The 15,088-nt window shown below is 34.2% G+C and overlaps 2 protein-coding genes and 1 non-coding gene across 3 annotated transcripts; all 3 read left to right on the top strand.

The window, feature by feature from the left end:
- The first annotated feature begins 1,917 nt into the window (after nt 1-1,917).
- TRNAV-AAC lies at nt 1,918-1,991 on the top strand. Its single transcript has one exon. It is a non-coding gene; the product is annotated as a tRNA-Val (tRNA).
- Nucleotides 1,959-8,952, top strand: LOC114407822 (bifunctional fucokinase/fucose pyrophosphorylase-like). The gene is made up of 6 exons (XM_028371080.1): nt 1,959-2,655; nt 2,866-3,230; nt 4,117-4,243; nt 4,338-5,351; nt 6,921-7,654; nt 8,371-8,952. The coding sequence occupies exons 1-6, from the start codon at nt 2,118-2,120 to the stop codon at nt 8,761-8,763; spliced, it is 3,171 nt and encodes a 1,056-aa protein (XP_028226881.1). The 5' UTR covers nt 1,959-2,117; the 3' UTR covers nt 8,764-8,952.
- A 2,390-nt stretch (nt 8,953-11,342) lies between these two features.
- Nucleotides 11,343-14,873, top strand: LOC114407820. The gene is made up of 2 exons (XM_028371079.1): nt 11,343-11,801; nt 13,843-14,873. Exons 1-2 carry the CDS (start codon nt 11,708-11,710, stop codon nt 14,523-14,525), a joined length of 777 nt encoding a protein of 258 aa, XP_028226880.1. The 5' UTR covers nt 11,343-11,707; the 3' UTR covers nt 14,526-14,873.
- The last annotated feature ends 215 nt before the right edge of the window (nt 14,874-15,088 follow it).

Here is a 15,088-nt window from a genome sequence, read left to right as displayed (position 1 = left end):
AAGCTTTGAAGTTAATGTTCAACATGCATGACACTCGATGATAATGGTTGGAGGCAATGTGCCTAAATCCAAAATGCCGCCTTCTGTATTGTAGCAAAAAATCATCTTCAAACAAAACCCAAAACAACCTTCCTCTCAAAATCCATTTTTTCACCAACCTAGTACCAAAACCTAAAAAAGAAACAAAATTGAATAGGAGGATATTGTGTTAGACCATTTGCTAAGAAAAAAATCTTTGAAAAAATCTAAAAATAAAATAAGAAGAAACTAAACAAAAGGTTTTGCGTGGTTGGAGATGTTGGTTGGCAAGGAAAAAGAGAGAGTGTGTGAAAGAAAAGGTGACAACAAAGACTTGTGTGATAACTAGAGCATTCTCTTGGTAGATAACTCAACAATTGAAAAAAAAAAAGGAAGATTGATTATTTCTATTGATTTGGTTAACTAGGTAGTTAGATACTAAATTAATACAAGACACAATGGAACAAAGAGGTTTACAATTCTCACGTACTTTGTTCAACTGAAATAAACTCCTAAATAATAGAACAAAGAGATTGAACAAGAAAAAATAACTCCCCAACATTAATTAATTAGTTCATAAATGTTAGATTATTAATATTGTCCAAATTATTAAAGTCAATTTTCCTATGAACAATATCCAAGTCATTCACACTATATTTTATTTTTACACTCAACTTTGAACGAAGATTATAATTTTGCTATTTTGTCATTGATGATTCATTGTTTATAGAGTATATTAAAACTTTTTAATCGATAAATATTAATGGTTAATTTTATTAGAAAAAGAATACTAGTGACATTTTCTTTGACATTCTTCCTTAAAGACTCTCCATGAGTAATTAGAATTTATTAAAAATCATTAATTTTAATATGTTTTCTTATCGTTTAATATAAATTAGGGAACATAATTATTAAATGAGAATCAAAACCGACTAAAAATAATGATTTCTAATAAATTATAATTAATCATAGAAAAAATCTTTAAAAAAAGTATCATAAAAAATATGGCTAACATTTCTCTAATTAGAATATTGGTGAGAGACATGCTCCAAAAACAAAAGGTTTAAATTTTAAACGTTAAAAGACAAATTAAGAAAATTGAAATAATTTTCCCTTCAAAACCACTCCACAGCCTTATTTGCAAACGCTTCTTGATATAAAAAACTACCACTTAAAAAAGTTGGCCATTTCTACTGTGGACAATTCGCTTAGGAGGTCCATTTTAGACCAGATTTTAATGTTCGTCTGATTCAATACTATAACAGTCAACTTTCAAGATTTCTTACCAGTAACTGTCTACAGCAGTGAAAAGTAATTTTAGTTAAATGATTTTTTATATGAATATGATGAATTTTACTCATATACCCTTTTCTTATATTAGTGATTGAAGTACTTTTACTCATTATTGACGGTCACACCGTACAACCGCGCAAAAGCGGTGAAAGAGTTGGACAAAACCAAGATCATAGTTGGTCTCCACCATCTCCCCTTTCTTCGCACACGTATCCGCAAAAGAATTCGATATTGTGTAATTTGCTCCCCAACCACCGTTTCAAACAAGATCTTCGACCGGACACCCTTTCTTTTTCTTTCATTCACTAACTGTTCACCTTTTCTTAACTAAGACCAAAAAGGTCATTTCCCACTTAAGAAAATATTCATTGCACAACCTAGTAAAACAGGTTCCATCGCATGGTTCATTCTGGACCATCTCTTGTAAGGAATGTGATTCTCATTGAACATGCATTGGGAATTAGGAAAAACAAACAGACAATCACTAACTTAATATCTGGAAAATGAATTGTCTTTGGTTTAGAAATGGCATGCCATTGCCATAAGTCAGGGCCGCTCTAATTCTAATCAGTTTAGTTTTCCAAATAATAGAATTAATATCAAAAAGGTGTCGTGGTGTAGTTGGTTATCACGTCAGTCTAACACACTGAAGGTCTCCGGTTCGAGTCCGGGCGACGCCATCCATCATTTTAGTTTTTTTTGGCGACATTTTGCTTGAGTCGTTTTGGTCTTCGTTCAGTTGTTTTAGCTATTTTGTCGGGCAACACTTAACGTTAATTAAAATTGATCTTGGTCGTCTTGTCTCGATGGAGAGGGAGAGGGGTAAGAGGTGGTGGAAGGTGAAACAGAAGGAGGACTTGGCATCCCTCCTACGGAAATCATGGTACCATCTGAGGTTGTCGGTGCGAGACCCGTGTCGGGTTCCAACGTGGGATGCCATTTTGCTTACCGCCGCTAGCCCAGAACAAGCTCAGCTGTACAACTGGCAGCTGGAGCGGGCCAAGCGCATGGGTCGGATCTCTGCCTCCACCTTCACCCTCGCCGTCCCCGACCCCCTCGGCCAAAGGATCGGATCCGGCGCCGCCACTCTCAATGCCATCCACGCCCTCTCTCACTGCATTAATCATGGAAGTGATATTGATGTTTCTCTTTTGGCCAGGAAGCATATACTGTTGCTGCATGCTGGAGGTGATTCCAAACGGGTTCCGTGGGCAAATCCTATGGGGAAAGTGTTTCTGCCGCTTCCTTATTTGGCTTCAGATGATACCGATGGTCCCGTTCCCCTCCTCTTCGACCATATACTTGCTATTGCTTCTCGTGCAAGACAAGCTTTTGGAAATCAAGGTTTTTCATTTTAAAACTTTTCTTCCTTTTAACTACACATCCAACTTGTATCAGCAGACAAGTTTTACTTTTCAATCTCCATCCAAATTCTTTATTTATGCATTTTTAATTTTGAAATGCTGATCAAATTTATTTATCCATATTGCTGACCTTTTCTCTGGTGTTAATTATGGTTGGCATTTGCTTACACAATTCTTTCAATGTTCACAGGTGGAATGCTAACCATGACTGGTGATGTACTCCCATGTTTTGATGCATCCCTTATGACTCTTCCTGTGGATACTTCTTGCATCATCACTGTTCCAATCACTCTTGATGTTGCTGCAAACCATGGAGTAATTGTTGCGGCTGAAACTGAGCATTCAACTCAAACTTATGCAGTCAGTTTAGTAGACAATCTCCTGCAGAAACCTTCTGTAGATGAGCTAGTTAAAAGTAAGGCAGTTTTAGCTGATGGTAGAACACTTCTTGATACTGGAATAATAGCAGTTAGAGGTAAGGCATGGTTGGAGCTTGTTACACTCGCATGTTCCTGCCAGCAAATGATTTCAGAGCTCCTGCAGAGCAAAAAAGAGGTATACTACATAGTTTGCTAATGAACATGTTTAGTTATACAGATGGAAAAGAAAAGAGAATAAAGTAATGGATAAATTAATTCTTTGTTATGCTTTTGTATACAGGGATAGAAAACAAATTGAGAGATACAGAGTTTATTTGATTTTTAGAATATAATTATGGAGTTTTTTTTTTCTGTGTTTTGCAACTTTTTGAACATTTCCATTCTGCCAAACAAATCATAAATTTTTAAATGTTATGAATACACCAAGGAAACTTTCTATACAATCCAGTGTCAATCATATCTTTGCCTGGCTTTGTCTGAGAGCTCCTAGAAGTTAGTATTTTTTAGTCTTTGACCGGGTATCTCTACAAGCATACCTGAGGGACCCATTCCTTGGGGCAGGGTCTTGGTTAAATAAAACTTTTCCCAAAGTGGTGACTCAAGGATCCCAAAAATTTGTTTTGTAAATTATCATTGTAAATTATACAAATGCAGTGTTGTCAAGAGATCTCTGTTCATGCCTTTAGGTAACGATATTTAGTGTTTCTTGGGAATATTGACTCAGGTTGGCTGGTCCTACTGCAGTTATTTGGTTCAGCTCCATATGTATAATACTAGATTTTTTTTTCCAATTTAACAAATAACACTCGTTGATTATTTATTTATATATTTTGTCCATTTAGATAGTTTGTTTATCCTACTTCTCCTTTCTAGCATGATCACTACTCATTTTGTTAATATTTCTTCAAATCAGCAGTACATTACAATTGATAGAACTAATTTAGTGTTACTTAAATAGTTATGAAGTCTGCACATTTGTTCCTACTGAAACATTTAGTGCCTTTATTCATTTGCTGAACCATGGAAGTATTTTATCTAAGAACAGATTATTTGTTGTGTAGATGAGTTTATATGAAGATCTGATTGCTGCCTGGGTACCTGCAAAGCATGAGTGGCTGAGAAAGCGTCCTTTGGGTGAAGAACTAGTCAATAAATTGGGAAAGAGGAAGATGTTCAGCTACCGTGCTTGTATGTCAAGCCTAATTGCAATTTATCTGTATCTGCATTTCTCTCATATCTATCTGTACTAAAACTTATTCTTCCGTATATTTTCCCATTACAGATGACTTGTTGTTCTTGCATTTTGGCACCTCAAATGAAGTTTTAGATCACCTCAGTGGTGTTGGTTCAGAACTGGTTGGTAGAAGACATTTATGTTCTATTCCAGCAACCACTGCATCTGACATTACAGCATCTGCTATTATTATTTCTAGTAAAATTGCACCTGGTGTCTCAATTGGAGAAGATTCTCTCATATATGATTCATCCATCTGTGGTGGAATACATATTGGCTCCTTATGTATAGTGGTTGGTGTGAATATCTCTCTAGACAACTTTTTAAGTGTTGAAAAATCAATCAAGTTCATGCTTCCAGATCGCCATTGTCTTTGGGAGGTTCCCTTGATTGGAAATAGGGAGCGAGTCCTAGTATATTGTGGCCTTCATGATAACCCCAAAAGTTCACTTTCTAAAGATGGTACGTTTTGTGGGAAACCTTGGAAGAAAATTTTACATGATTTGGGTATTCAAGAAAGTGATTTATGGGGCTCCTCAGGCCCTGATGAAAAGTATTTATGGAATTCCAAAATTTTCCCCATACTTCCTTATGCCCAAATGATCGAGGTAGCAATGTGGTTGATGGGCTTAGCCAATGAAAAAAGTGAATCCATGCTTCCTTTATGGAAATATTCCCAGCGCATCAGTTTGGAGGAATTGCATAGATCAATTGATTTTTCAACAATATGTATAGATTCTAGTAATCATCAAGCTGATCTTGCGGCGGGAATTGCAAAAGCTTGCATCAGCTATGGAATGCTGGGGCGCAATTTGTCACAGTTATGCGAAGAAATTCTTCAAAAGAAGGGTCCTGGAGTTGAGATATGTAAGGAATTCCTAGCTATGTGTCCAATAGTCAGGAAGCAAAACTCTAATATACTTCCCCAAAGCCGGGCATACCAGGTGGAAGTTGATCTTCTTCGTGCTTGCAATGATGAAGGGACAGCATGCAAGTTGGAGCACAAAGTTTGGGCTGCTGTGGCTGATGAAACTGCGTCAGCAGTAAGATATGGATTCAAAGGTATAGGCTATAATCATACCCCAAGATGCCATACTCATAAAACAAATTTGCAACGATTTAGTGTTTCTTGCATTCAATTTTTTGGCAGGAGAACAAAGAGGAATCTTGGAACAAGTTGATGACTTGACTTTTGCTCAAGTTAATAGAGAAAATAAATATGATTCATTTAATGATTTTTGGTTCAACATAGGATAAGATGTCTACAGTAATACTTATGAGAATGCGATATTAAATCATGTATTCTGAGTAAAGATAATTTGCTTTCTATAGTTAGGTTTAACTTTTAACTTTTAACTTTAAAGGCATAATGAATTGCACATCAGGATAATTAGTATAAAACTATAAGCCACCTTTTAGTATCAAAATAATGAATGAAAATTTAAAGTATGGTTACTATTTTAAAGAAATTAATATAATGGTTAAACTATTGAATACCCAAATTTTCCATGGAAGATAAATTAGTGAAATGTTAGGAATAGCATCTATGTGCAATTCATGGTGGGCATGGCTGTCAAACTCTAGAGTCAACTCGTAGACTCTTACGAGTTTAAGAGTTTACTTTAGTCCTGTGAGTTGACTCGGAAGCAAACTCATTTTTGAGCAGACTCGATGGACTCGGAGTGGACTCGTGTAAACTCTTAATTGACTCTAGAGTTTGACAACCATGCATAAGTGTTCAAAATTAAAGCATTTAAATAATTAAAAAAAACACAAATGTCTTCAAAGAAGCATGTCCAATCCTCTAATAGGATCATCTCCATGAATATCATCACCATTTTCATCATCATCAAGGTCTTCCTCAGATTGTGCATCATCATTAGGTTCCACGAAAATTAAATTATCTAGATCAAAAGCTTAAAATAGATATCAAATATGCTATATTAGAAATAGTTAAAACTTGAAATAATATACAAGCAAATTTTAAATCTGAGAAAGTTCAGAAATTATACCTTTTCTTGGTGTTATTAAAGTTGCATTTTATCTTCTCTTTTGCATTTTCCATCTCCTCATATATGAAAAGTATAATTCTGTTGAATTTCATTAACAAGATTGATCCAACTCCAACATTGTAGGGTCAGTTGTTGTGTTTTGTAATAGTCTAATATGAAGTATGAACTATGAGCTTATTGTCATTTGTTTGCAAATTGGTGCATTTTGAATATATTTACTTATTATCCATATATTTTTTTTACGAAGTAGACTCTTATGAGTCTACGAGTCGACTTGTAGAAGCTCTCACGAGTCTGCGTAGACTCTCGATATTGATAACCTTAATGGTGGGTAATATTAATTTCTCAGTATTATCTCTGTTTATTACCTCTCAAAATACAGGAATCGAGAATAATATATCTATAAGAATAAGAATAAGAGTGATAATACAATTCAGGATAATTTGACACCAAAAGAGTGGTTACAACTTCTTAAGTGGGTTTTTTCATTAATTGTAATACCATATTCTCTATCCCTGTATATGAAATTATGAATAACGAGACAATTCTTCATTCATGCAATAAATTAGAAAAACAAATTTTCCGAGGCTGAAACCTGTTCTTTTTTGTTTTCCTGTAGAACATTTATCAGAGTCTCCTGGTAGCCTTTCCTGTCAGGAGTTCCAGAATAACCAACATGATAACTGCACTCATCTGCCTTTCCATCCTAGAAGGGTAGAAGTAGAATTACCAGTTCGTGTAGATTTTGTTGGGGGTTGGAGTGATACCCCTCCATGGAGCATTGAACGTGCTGGATGTGTTTTGAATATGGCAATAAGCTTGGAAGGTTTTCAGCCAATTGGCACCATCATAGAGACAACTAAAACAGAAGGAATATTATTTACTGATGATGCAGAGAACCAATTATTTGTTGAAGATTATACATCTATTTGTGCACCGTTTGATGGAGATGATCCATTTCGGCTGGTCAAATCTGCATTACACGTGACTGGAATTATTCATGATAACATTCTTGTAGATATGGGCATGCACATCAAAACATGGGCCAATGTCCCCCGGGGCAGTGGATTGGGTACTTCTAGTATCTTGGCTGCTGCAGTGGTGAAAGGGCTTCTCCAAGTAATTGATGGGGATGATAGCACTGAGAACGTTGCTAGACTTGTTTTAGTGTTAGAACAACTTATGGGTACAGGAGGTGGCTGGCAGGACCAAATAGGGGGTTTGTACCCAGGGATTAAATGTACTTCAAGCTTTCCTGGAATTCCACTTCGGCTTCAAGTTGTCCCTCTGTTGGCTTCACCTCAGTTGATTTCCAAGTTGCAGCAACGGCTTCTTGTGGTATTTACTGGTCAAGTAAGTATCAGTTTCTTATATAAATATACATTTTGTATTGTTACACTGAGAACTCTGCATTAAATAGACTCTTTTTAGTGTTAACTGTCTTCTTAAAATTAACTAAAACCATAAGTGCATGTTTGGATTGAAGTTAGAAATGTTTTGTGCACATTCCAATGCAAATCCAACAGATAGAAGTAAAATGAAAGTAAAAGCAAGGTCCTCATCCTTTGGTAAAATTACTTTTGCCTCAAAAGTACCTTTTCACCTAAAAACAAAACATGCACTGCACTAGTGTGTTGATCTGGCAAATAATGATCTTTGGGTAACTGTTTCTGTTAGAAAGTTTTTGTTGATAGCATACAATAAAATTATTTGTATGTGGGTTTTATCAAATTTACTTCATAGATTAGAGTGGTAAGGCTGTTATATCTGTGTTGTCACCGTTGTCTATTAGCCCCCTGAGATTTTTTAACCCTTTTTTTGACGTTATATCTTATGTATAGAAACCTTTTTCTTTTCGATGTATTGAAGCAAAATAGTGAGGAAAGGTAACACTAGTTTTCCCAACTAAAATTCAGGAGACAATATGCTTCTTTTTGTTTCTTATTTATATAATGTATAAATTTGATTTGGTTTTGTAATTTTGTAGCTAGTGCTGCACTACATTTAATTCAACCACTTTCACAAATTAACTATTGATTTTGGTTGTACATTGAACTGTTGTGTTGTAGGTTCGACTTGCACATAAGGTGCTGCAGAAGGTGGTTGTTAGATATCTTCGCCGTGATAACCTTCTTGTATCGAGTATCAAGCGCCTTGTTGAACTGGCTAAGATTGGGAGAGAAGCTTTGATGAACTGTGACGTAGATGAACTTGGTGAGATCATGCTGGAGGCTTGGAGATTGCATCAGGAACTTGACCCTTACTGCAGCAATGAGTTTGTTGACAGACTATTTTCTTTTGCCACTCCTTACTGCTGTGGCTACAAGCTGGTTGGAGCTGGTGGTGGGGGCTTTGCTCTGTTACTTGCCAAAGATGCACAGCTTGCCAAGGAACTGAGACAGAGACTAGAAGATGACAAACATTTTGAAGTGAAAGTATATGATTGGCAGATATTCCTATAGTGATACAATGAATTGTATTGTTGCTGATCCAATTTATTTTTACCATTCTTTGTATAGTCTAACCCCATATATTGAATTGGGGTCCATTCTCTTAATGTATTCTTACTGAATAAGATATGTTACTCTTAAGGACTTAATTATGTATATGATATATCGTATTTGTAATTTAAATTTTATTTTTTACCTGAATTCAAAAAATTCTTTTAATAGACTGGATATTTGCTAAATTCATAGAAATTCTTAAAATATCATTTCAGTAATGTGAAACACAAAAAATAGATATATGAATTTATAAAAAAGCGACAGAACGATAAATGGAATAACACAGAAACAGGGATTTGGTTCTTTCTTCTAAAGAAAATAGATGTACGAATTTAGAAGTCACTTGATACTTCACTTTTGCCCGGATCTTGAGACCAAATCAGGAGTGAAAACAGAGTCATTAGTATCGTGACTTTCCGAAGGCATATTCTGCCCTGAGTTTTCAAATAATAAAAAATTAAAAATGTATACCGTGATTTTTTAATTGCTCGACCATGAGATACATAGCAAAGCAGATATCCAATATCAACAACAATGAACTAAATTATGGGCAAAACAATATTGCTAGAGCTGTTATTAGACCCTCTGATGGTTATTGCAATTTGCAACCTATTTTACATAAAAATTAGCTATGACAACTTTGACAAGCCTGCTAGGAAGGATGCAAACTAACAAGAAATTTTGTCTCCGGGGGAGGATCAAATTTTTCTTGCTTGGTCTCTGTTGAGATGAATGGTCAACTTAATGATAGGTGAGGTGCATGTGGTCACTCTGCAAACGTGTCTTAAATTATTATGGCATTGTAAAAGTAAGAGTTATGATTTCAGATGATAACAGTTTGAAAATCCATGTAAAATCACACTTGACATAAATAAATTAACCACTAATAGACATAGTAAGAATTGAGCCCCATTATTTTCGTACACATGATTCTGCTGCACACTAAGAAAGAAGTGAGAGAGAACGTGATTTGTGATAATCATTTTCTATCTTTGCCACTTATTAATCTTTTAATTCATTATTTATTTACAAAAAAAGCGATAACGTGAAAAAGAAGGGTGCGAAAAAGGATGAAAAGAGAGGAGGGGGTATCACTTGTTCATGTGGCAAAGAATCCAAAGTCCCATGGGTTGCTTTGCGGCTGAAACTTCTTCGGTTCTTCGGTACGTAAACTTTGATAGTTTATTACAACATACATATATAAATCAAACTGCGTAAAATATAATTTATAATAAACTTATAAATGATATTTTAATTAAATTTAAATTATTAACATTTGTTGTTTATGTATAATATTTGTATAAAAAAGATTATAAATTTGGTTAAAATATAAATTTAAATCATATACTAATTATTAAAACAATACTTATTATTTTTTTCAATAACCTCTCTCTGTCTATTTATATGTAAAGTTATGAGTAAATTATATCGATACCACCTCCTGCAATTTCTTTGAAATTCACGTAATACTCCTATCTTTATTTAAATTTATTTGAAATACATTACACCTATACTGTTTATTAGTCAAGAAACACATTAAATTGCATATTTTTGTAAGAAAATTTACTATAAAAAGGGATAAATAGTTATTTTCTTTTTTGAAAATGTGTAGTACTGATAAATTCATTTTTAAAAAATAAAAATATAAAATTTAATACCTAAAAGTAAAAAAAGTAAGATAAATTTATTTCACTGTTAACTTTTGGTCTCTCAGGATAAGAGAATTTGTCTGCGAAAAGTGACTCACAAGGATAAAAATATTATGAAATTGATGCTTACATAAATGTGGAGTAAAGTTATTTGATAAATATATTCCTAAATTTAATAACTTATTGGCATTTTTATCTTTACAAAAAATATAACTTATTCGCAAATATATCCACAAAATATATAAATCTAATTAGTTCATATAAGTAATAAAATACATATACAACACATCAGACTTAGAAGTAAAAAAAACTAAAAGTTAACTCAAATATCATGTCTAACATAATCTTATTGGATGCTTGGATTCGCATCTATGATGCATGTCTTTTCATTTTCATGTTACCAAGTTTTTTTATAGTAATTTTCAACGTTTTTTAAAACGTTAATATCTGGTTTCAAGTTTTTTATATTTTCTTTTATTTTTATTCTTAGTATATCTATTCATTTTTCTTATTATTTTTTTAAAATAAATCATTATTTTATTATTTTGACACTTTTAAAACTATTTTTACTGTTGATTTTATTAAATACTTTTAATTTAATAAATTAATTTTTTAATTATCAGTTAACCTTTTTTAAAATTTTCAGCTAATTTTCCAGCTATTTCTACCATGGATGGAATTGATGGTCCGAGCATCCCCTATGGAGTTGCCTTCGGCTTTCCTCCTTTTGAATGGTTTCTTGAATTTCAAAAGAACCTAACATAAGATCGGACGACGGAGTCTAACTTTTCCTCACATAATTTTAATAAGACAATATCAGATATTTTTTAGGAAAAGCAATATTAGTTGAATCTAATAAAATTATTATGGGGGTCAAATTTTTCCTCTTAATAGAATAAAGTTATCTATCTACCCCAACTCCCCATGGATTATTCATCCAGTACGTGATAGTTTAATACCAAGACCATCCGGGGTCAACTGTTAGGGGGAGAGTGAGAAAAAACAAAAGGGTCATAATTGTTAATCACCTTCATCCATTCTTGATGCTATCAATTTGTGCCACAAAAACAAACCTTCAGCATTTGGATTGGTTTTCAGTTAATTTTCGGGACAATAATAAAACAATATTCTTGCTGAGTGTGGGGCCAAGTCCAATGCAATAAGAAAAGTGGCACTCTTTCTTCTTTTCTGGTCTACAATGCTATGTAGCTTGGAGCGGTGTTACGGTGACAGAGTGAGAGTGAGAGTGAGAAATGGGTCTGCTTTCTAACAGAGTGGAGAGACATGAGATCAAGCCTGGTGATCACATCTACACTTACAGAGCCGTTTTCACCTATTCCCATCATGGTCTCTTTCTCTTTTTCTTCTCTAAACAAAATGATATTTCATTTTTTTTTTCTTTCTGATTGTGGATTTAATTTATTTATTTGCAATGTGGCTTCTCTGATCTAGCATTCAGCAATTGGGTTTTCTGCATCGCTTCCCGCATTCTATATTTTTTGTTTTTCCCTATTTTTATTTTAAGAAAAAAATTAGGTGATGTGTTTGCAGAATTATTACGATTTAGGAAGTGGGTCGATAGTGATGTTGTTGTTGAAGGACCCCCGTCCCCCGCCACGGGGAATTCATTTGTTTGCTTTGCCAATTCAATTTGGGTTTTCGTGATTTGTAAGAAAAAAAATGTTCTTTTTTTACTTTCGATTCAATTTTTTCTTCTCTTCTTTCAATGTATGTGTTTTCATGTGATGTTTGCTGGGTCCCGTGAAGCTTTTGTTTCTCCTACTCTTTGGTGTGTGGATTCGGACTCTATTTGTTTATACTACACTTATGTTTTCTTTGGCACAATGAACAAATTGAGCTACGCTTTATGTTTAGGAGGCATTGCAGTAATTATGTAATTTTCAACATGGTGTCAAATTGGGAGTTTTTAGAGCAGAATATGTATGGGATTGGGCATATATAATGTTTGCAATTTTATTATGAATTTATCTTTGTTGGACTAGGAGTTATCTCTGATTCAATTGATAAAACGCTTTTCACCAAAAAAAAAAAAAAATGATAAAACCTTAAGTATTCTCTGTACATAGTTGTAATTTTCGGCAGAAATATTCATCTGATTATGTTTTTTAATCTGTACATTTATATGCAGAGGTAGAATGTAGGGTAATAGAAGAATTTTGTTCTCTTTTTCTTTGTTAAAGTGAGGAAGTAAAACTCTCCAGTAAACTAAGCTTTCATGCCACTCGATTTGAATCAGCATTGTTTGTTTGTTTGAAAGTCAACATAAATGACCTGTGAGACTATGCATGAAATTATGAAGCAAGTATCATTCATTTCACTTTAATTATTCTAATTTAGTTCCTCTGGGAGAGAACTTTTGTCATGGGACAAACGCCGTGCCTCTATCATGAAAGTAATAATGCTAATATACAAATCATCCTTACAATTTCTATAAAATATAAATAGGTATAGTTCAATGAAACCATATAGTGGTTTTGCCTTGGACAATGAATGTTCTGTCTCATGTGCCATGACTTAGCACCTGGAGGTGTGTTGATTGTGGCATGACAGCCTTAGAAGTACATGCCATTAATTGTCTTTTTATCCTCAGTTTCTTAACATTGTTGGTGGGTTAGCCTTGCCCATCATTATGGTCTTTTTCTTTTCTTTTCCTTTTAATGCCAGTAGCTGTATTTGTTATATAGAAGTTATGGTATCATCGTGTTAGCAGGGTAAAAAGGAAAATCTTCATTCTTTGGTGGATGCTTGTATTATTTTTTGAAATTCTAAGTATTTGTTTGTTCAAATGCTTCTATCTATGCCTTCATTAGTTACTCTTTTTAGAGTTTTCATGCTAGATGATGCAACCTAATAACTAGGGAATTCTTTCCATGAAAATAAACACAATCATTATTTTTTACTACTTAACAATTGTTACTACACAATGAAAGAATGACTCACGGGAAAGGGAGCTGTTCTGTGCTTTCTTACTGATAACAACTAGTCTCTTTGTGGGTAATTCATCATTCTGTTTTTGCATTGCATCATTTATAACATTTCTATTGCACACTTTCAGTTTATGCTGTGTGTCAATTATACTGTATCTTTTTCATAGCTTTAATTCTTAAGACCTTCCTGCTGCTTTCTAGTCCTTACAACATCCATGATGAAGAATATCACTGTCATTGTTTGATTTTGTTAGTTTGAAGACAAATTCCTTCTTTTGGTTCTCTACTTTGTCAGAATCAACCTTTTCTGCAGTTTGCCACTTATTCAAGTTGATTTGGGCAAGATCTATGACATCTAACTAAATTCAGAACAGCTTTAGAAAATCTTGTATATTGAATCAAGCTTAAATTTAAGTTAGATGAATCTAAATATCATGCAGGCATTTTTGTTGGGGGAAGCAAGGTTGTACATTTCAGACCTGAAAGGAACTTAAAGTCAATGACTGAGACATCATCAAACTGGGATGATCCAACATCAAACCCATGTCCAACCTTTCCTGATTGTGGATTCAGACAGCCAAACTGTGGTGTAGTCCTTTCCTGCTTAGACTGTTTCCTTCGAAATGGGTCTCTTTACTGTTTTGAGTATGAGGTTTCACCATCTGTTTTCCTCAGCAGAATAAGGGGTGGCACATGCACTACTGCATCAGCTGACCCACCAGAGACTGTTATTCATCGAGCAATGTATCTTCTTCAAAACGGCTTTGGTAATTATAATGTTTTTCAGAACAATTGTGAGGATTTTGCCTTGTACTGCAAAACTGGTCTTTTGATACAAGACAAGCAAGGGGTTGGAAGAAGTGGCCAAGCTTCTTCTGTTATTGGTGCTCCATTGGCTGCAATGATCACTTCTCCTCTCAAGTTGTTAATGCCAAGTCCTGTTGGTGTTGCTACTGTAACAGCAGGTATGTACTGCATGAGCAGATATGCAACTGACATTGGTGTCAGAAGTGATGTGATCAAGGTGCCAGTGGAAGACTTGGCTGTGAACCTTGGATGGACTTGTCAAGAGGAGGAGATAGCTGAACATGAAACTTCAGACAGACAGATTACTACCAGATGATTTAGCATTGCTCTTTATCCTTGTTATGGACATGAAACTGTTGCATGTGTCACTGGAGTTATACACTAGTTCATAGCAGATTTGTCTTCATTCATGCTATATCTTTTGTAATTGGTGTCTAGTTATTCAAGTTGTGTATGAGATGGAAATGCAATAATATTATTACCTACAGTAGTAACTACAATGTGATGTATTCCTCTGAGACAAATTTTCTTCTGGTTGCCTATAATAATGCAACATCTACCTACTACAGTGTGATGTATTCCTCTGTGATGTATTCCTCTGATTGAACCATCTTGTTGTGTATCATAGAAAATCAAGTTGAATTCTATTTTGCTATATTTCTAATCATGCTTTTGACAAATTGTCAAAAGTGTTTGTCTACAATGAAGATATTAATGTTATGGCAACTGTAATAATAAAGGTCGAACCTAAGTTTTTATGTATGTATGTTCAAATCTTACAACTCGCAAAATGTGACCACACATCCAAATATTCTCCTGGATATTTTTTGGTCGTCACTTTAGCCCTCTATAAAAATAAATGTAGTGGGTTTTTTTAAA

The sequence above is a fragment of the Glycine soja genome, chromosome 3 (assembly GCF_004193775.1).
Source record: "Glycine soja cultivar W05 chromosome 3, ASM419377v2, whole genome shotgun sequence".
Taxonomy (NCBI): domain Eukaryota; kingdom Viridiplantae; phylum Streptophyta; class Magnoliopsida; order Fabales; family Fabaceae; genus Glycine; species Glycine soja.
This window is presented reverse-complemented; position numbering and strand designations above follow the sequence as displayed.

Bases quoted from the DNA above. Each gene is read 5' to 3' on its own strand.
- LOC114407822 (XM_028371080.1), top strand. From the start codon at position 2,118: ATGGAGAGGGAGAGGGGTAAGAGGTGGTGGAAGGTGAAACAGAAGGAG. The intron at 3,231-4,116 runs GTATACTACATA...TTTGTTGTGTAG, and splicing joins TCCTGCAGAGCAAAAAAGAG to ATGAGTTTATATGAAGATCT. The intron at 4,244-4,337 runs GTATGTCAAGCC...TTCCCATTACAG, and splicing joins GATGTTCAGCTACCGTGCTT to ATGACTTGTTGTTCTTGCAT.
- LOC114407820 (XM_028371079.1), top strand. From the start codon at position 11,708: ATGGGTCTGCTTTCTAACAGAGTGGAGAGACATGAGATCAAGCCTGGT. The intron at 11,802-13,842 runs GTCTCTTTCTCT...AATATCATGCAG, and splicing joins TTTCACCTATTCCCATCATG to GCATTTTTGTTGGGGGAAGC.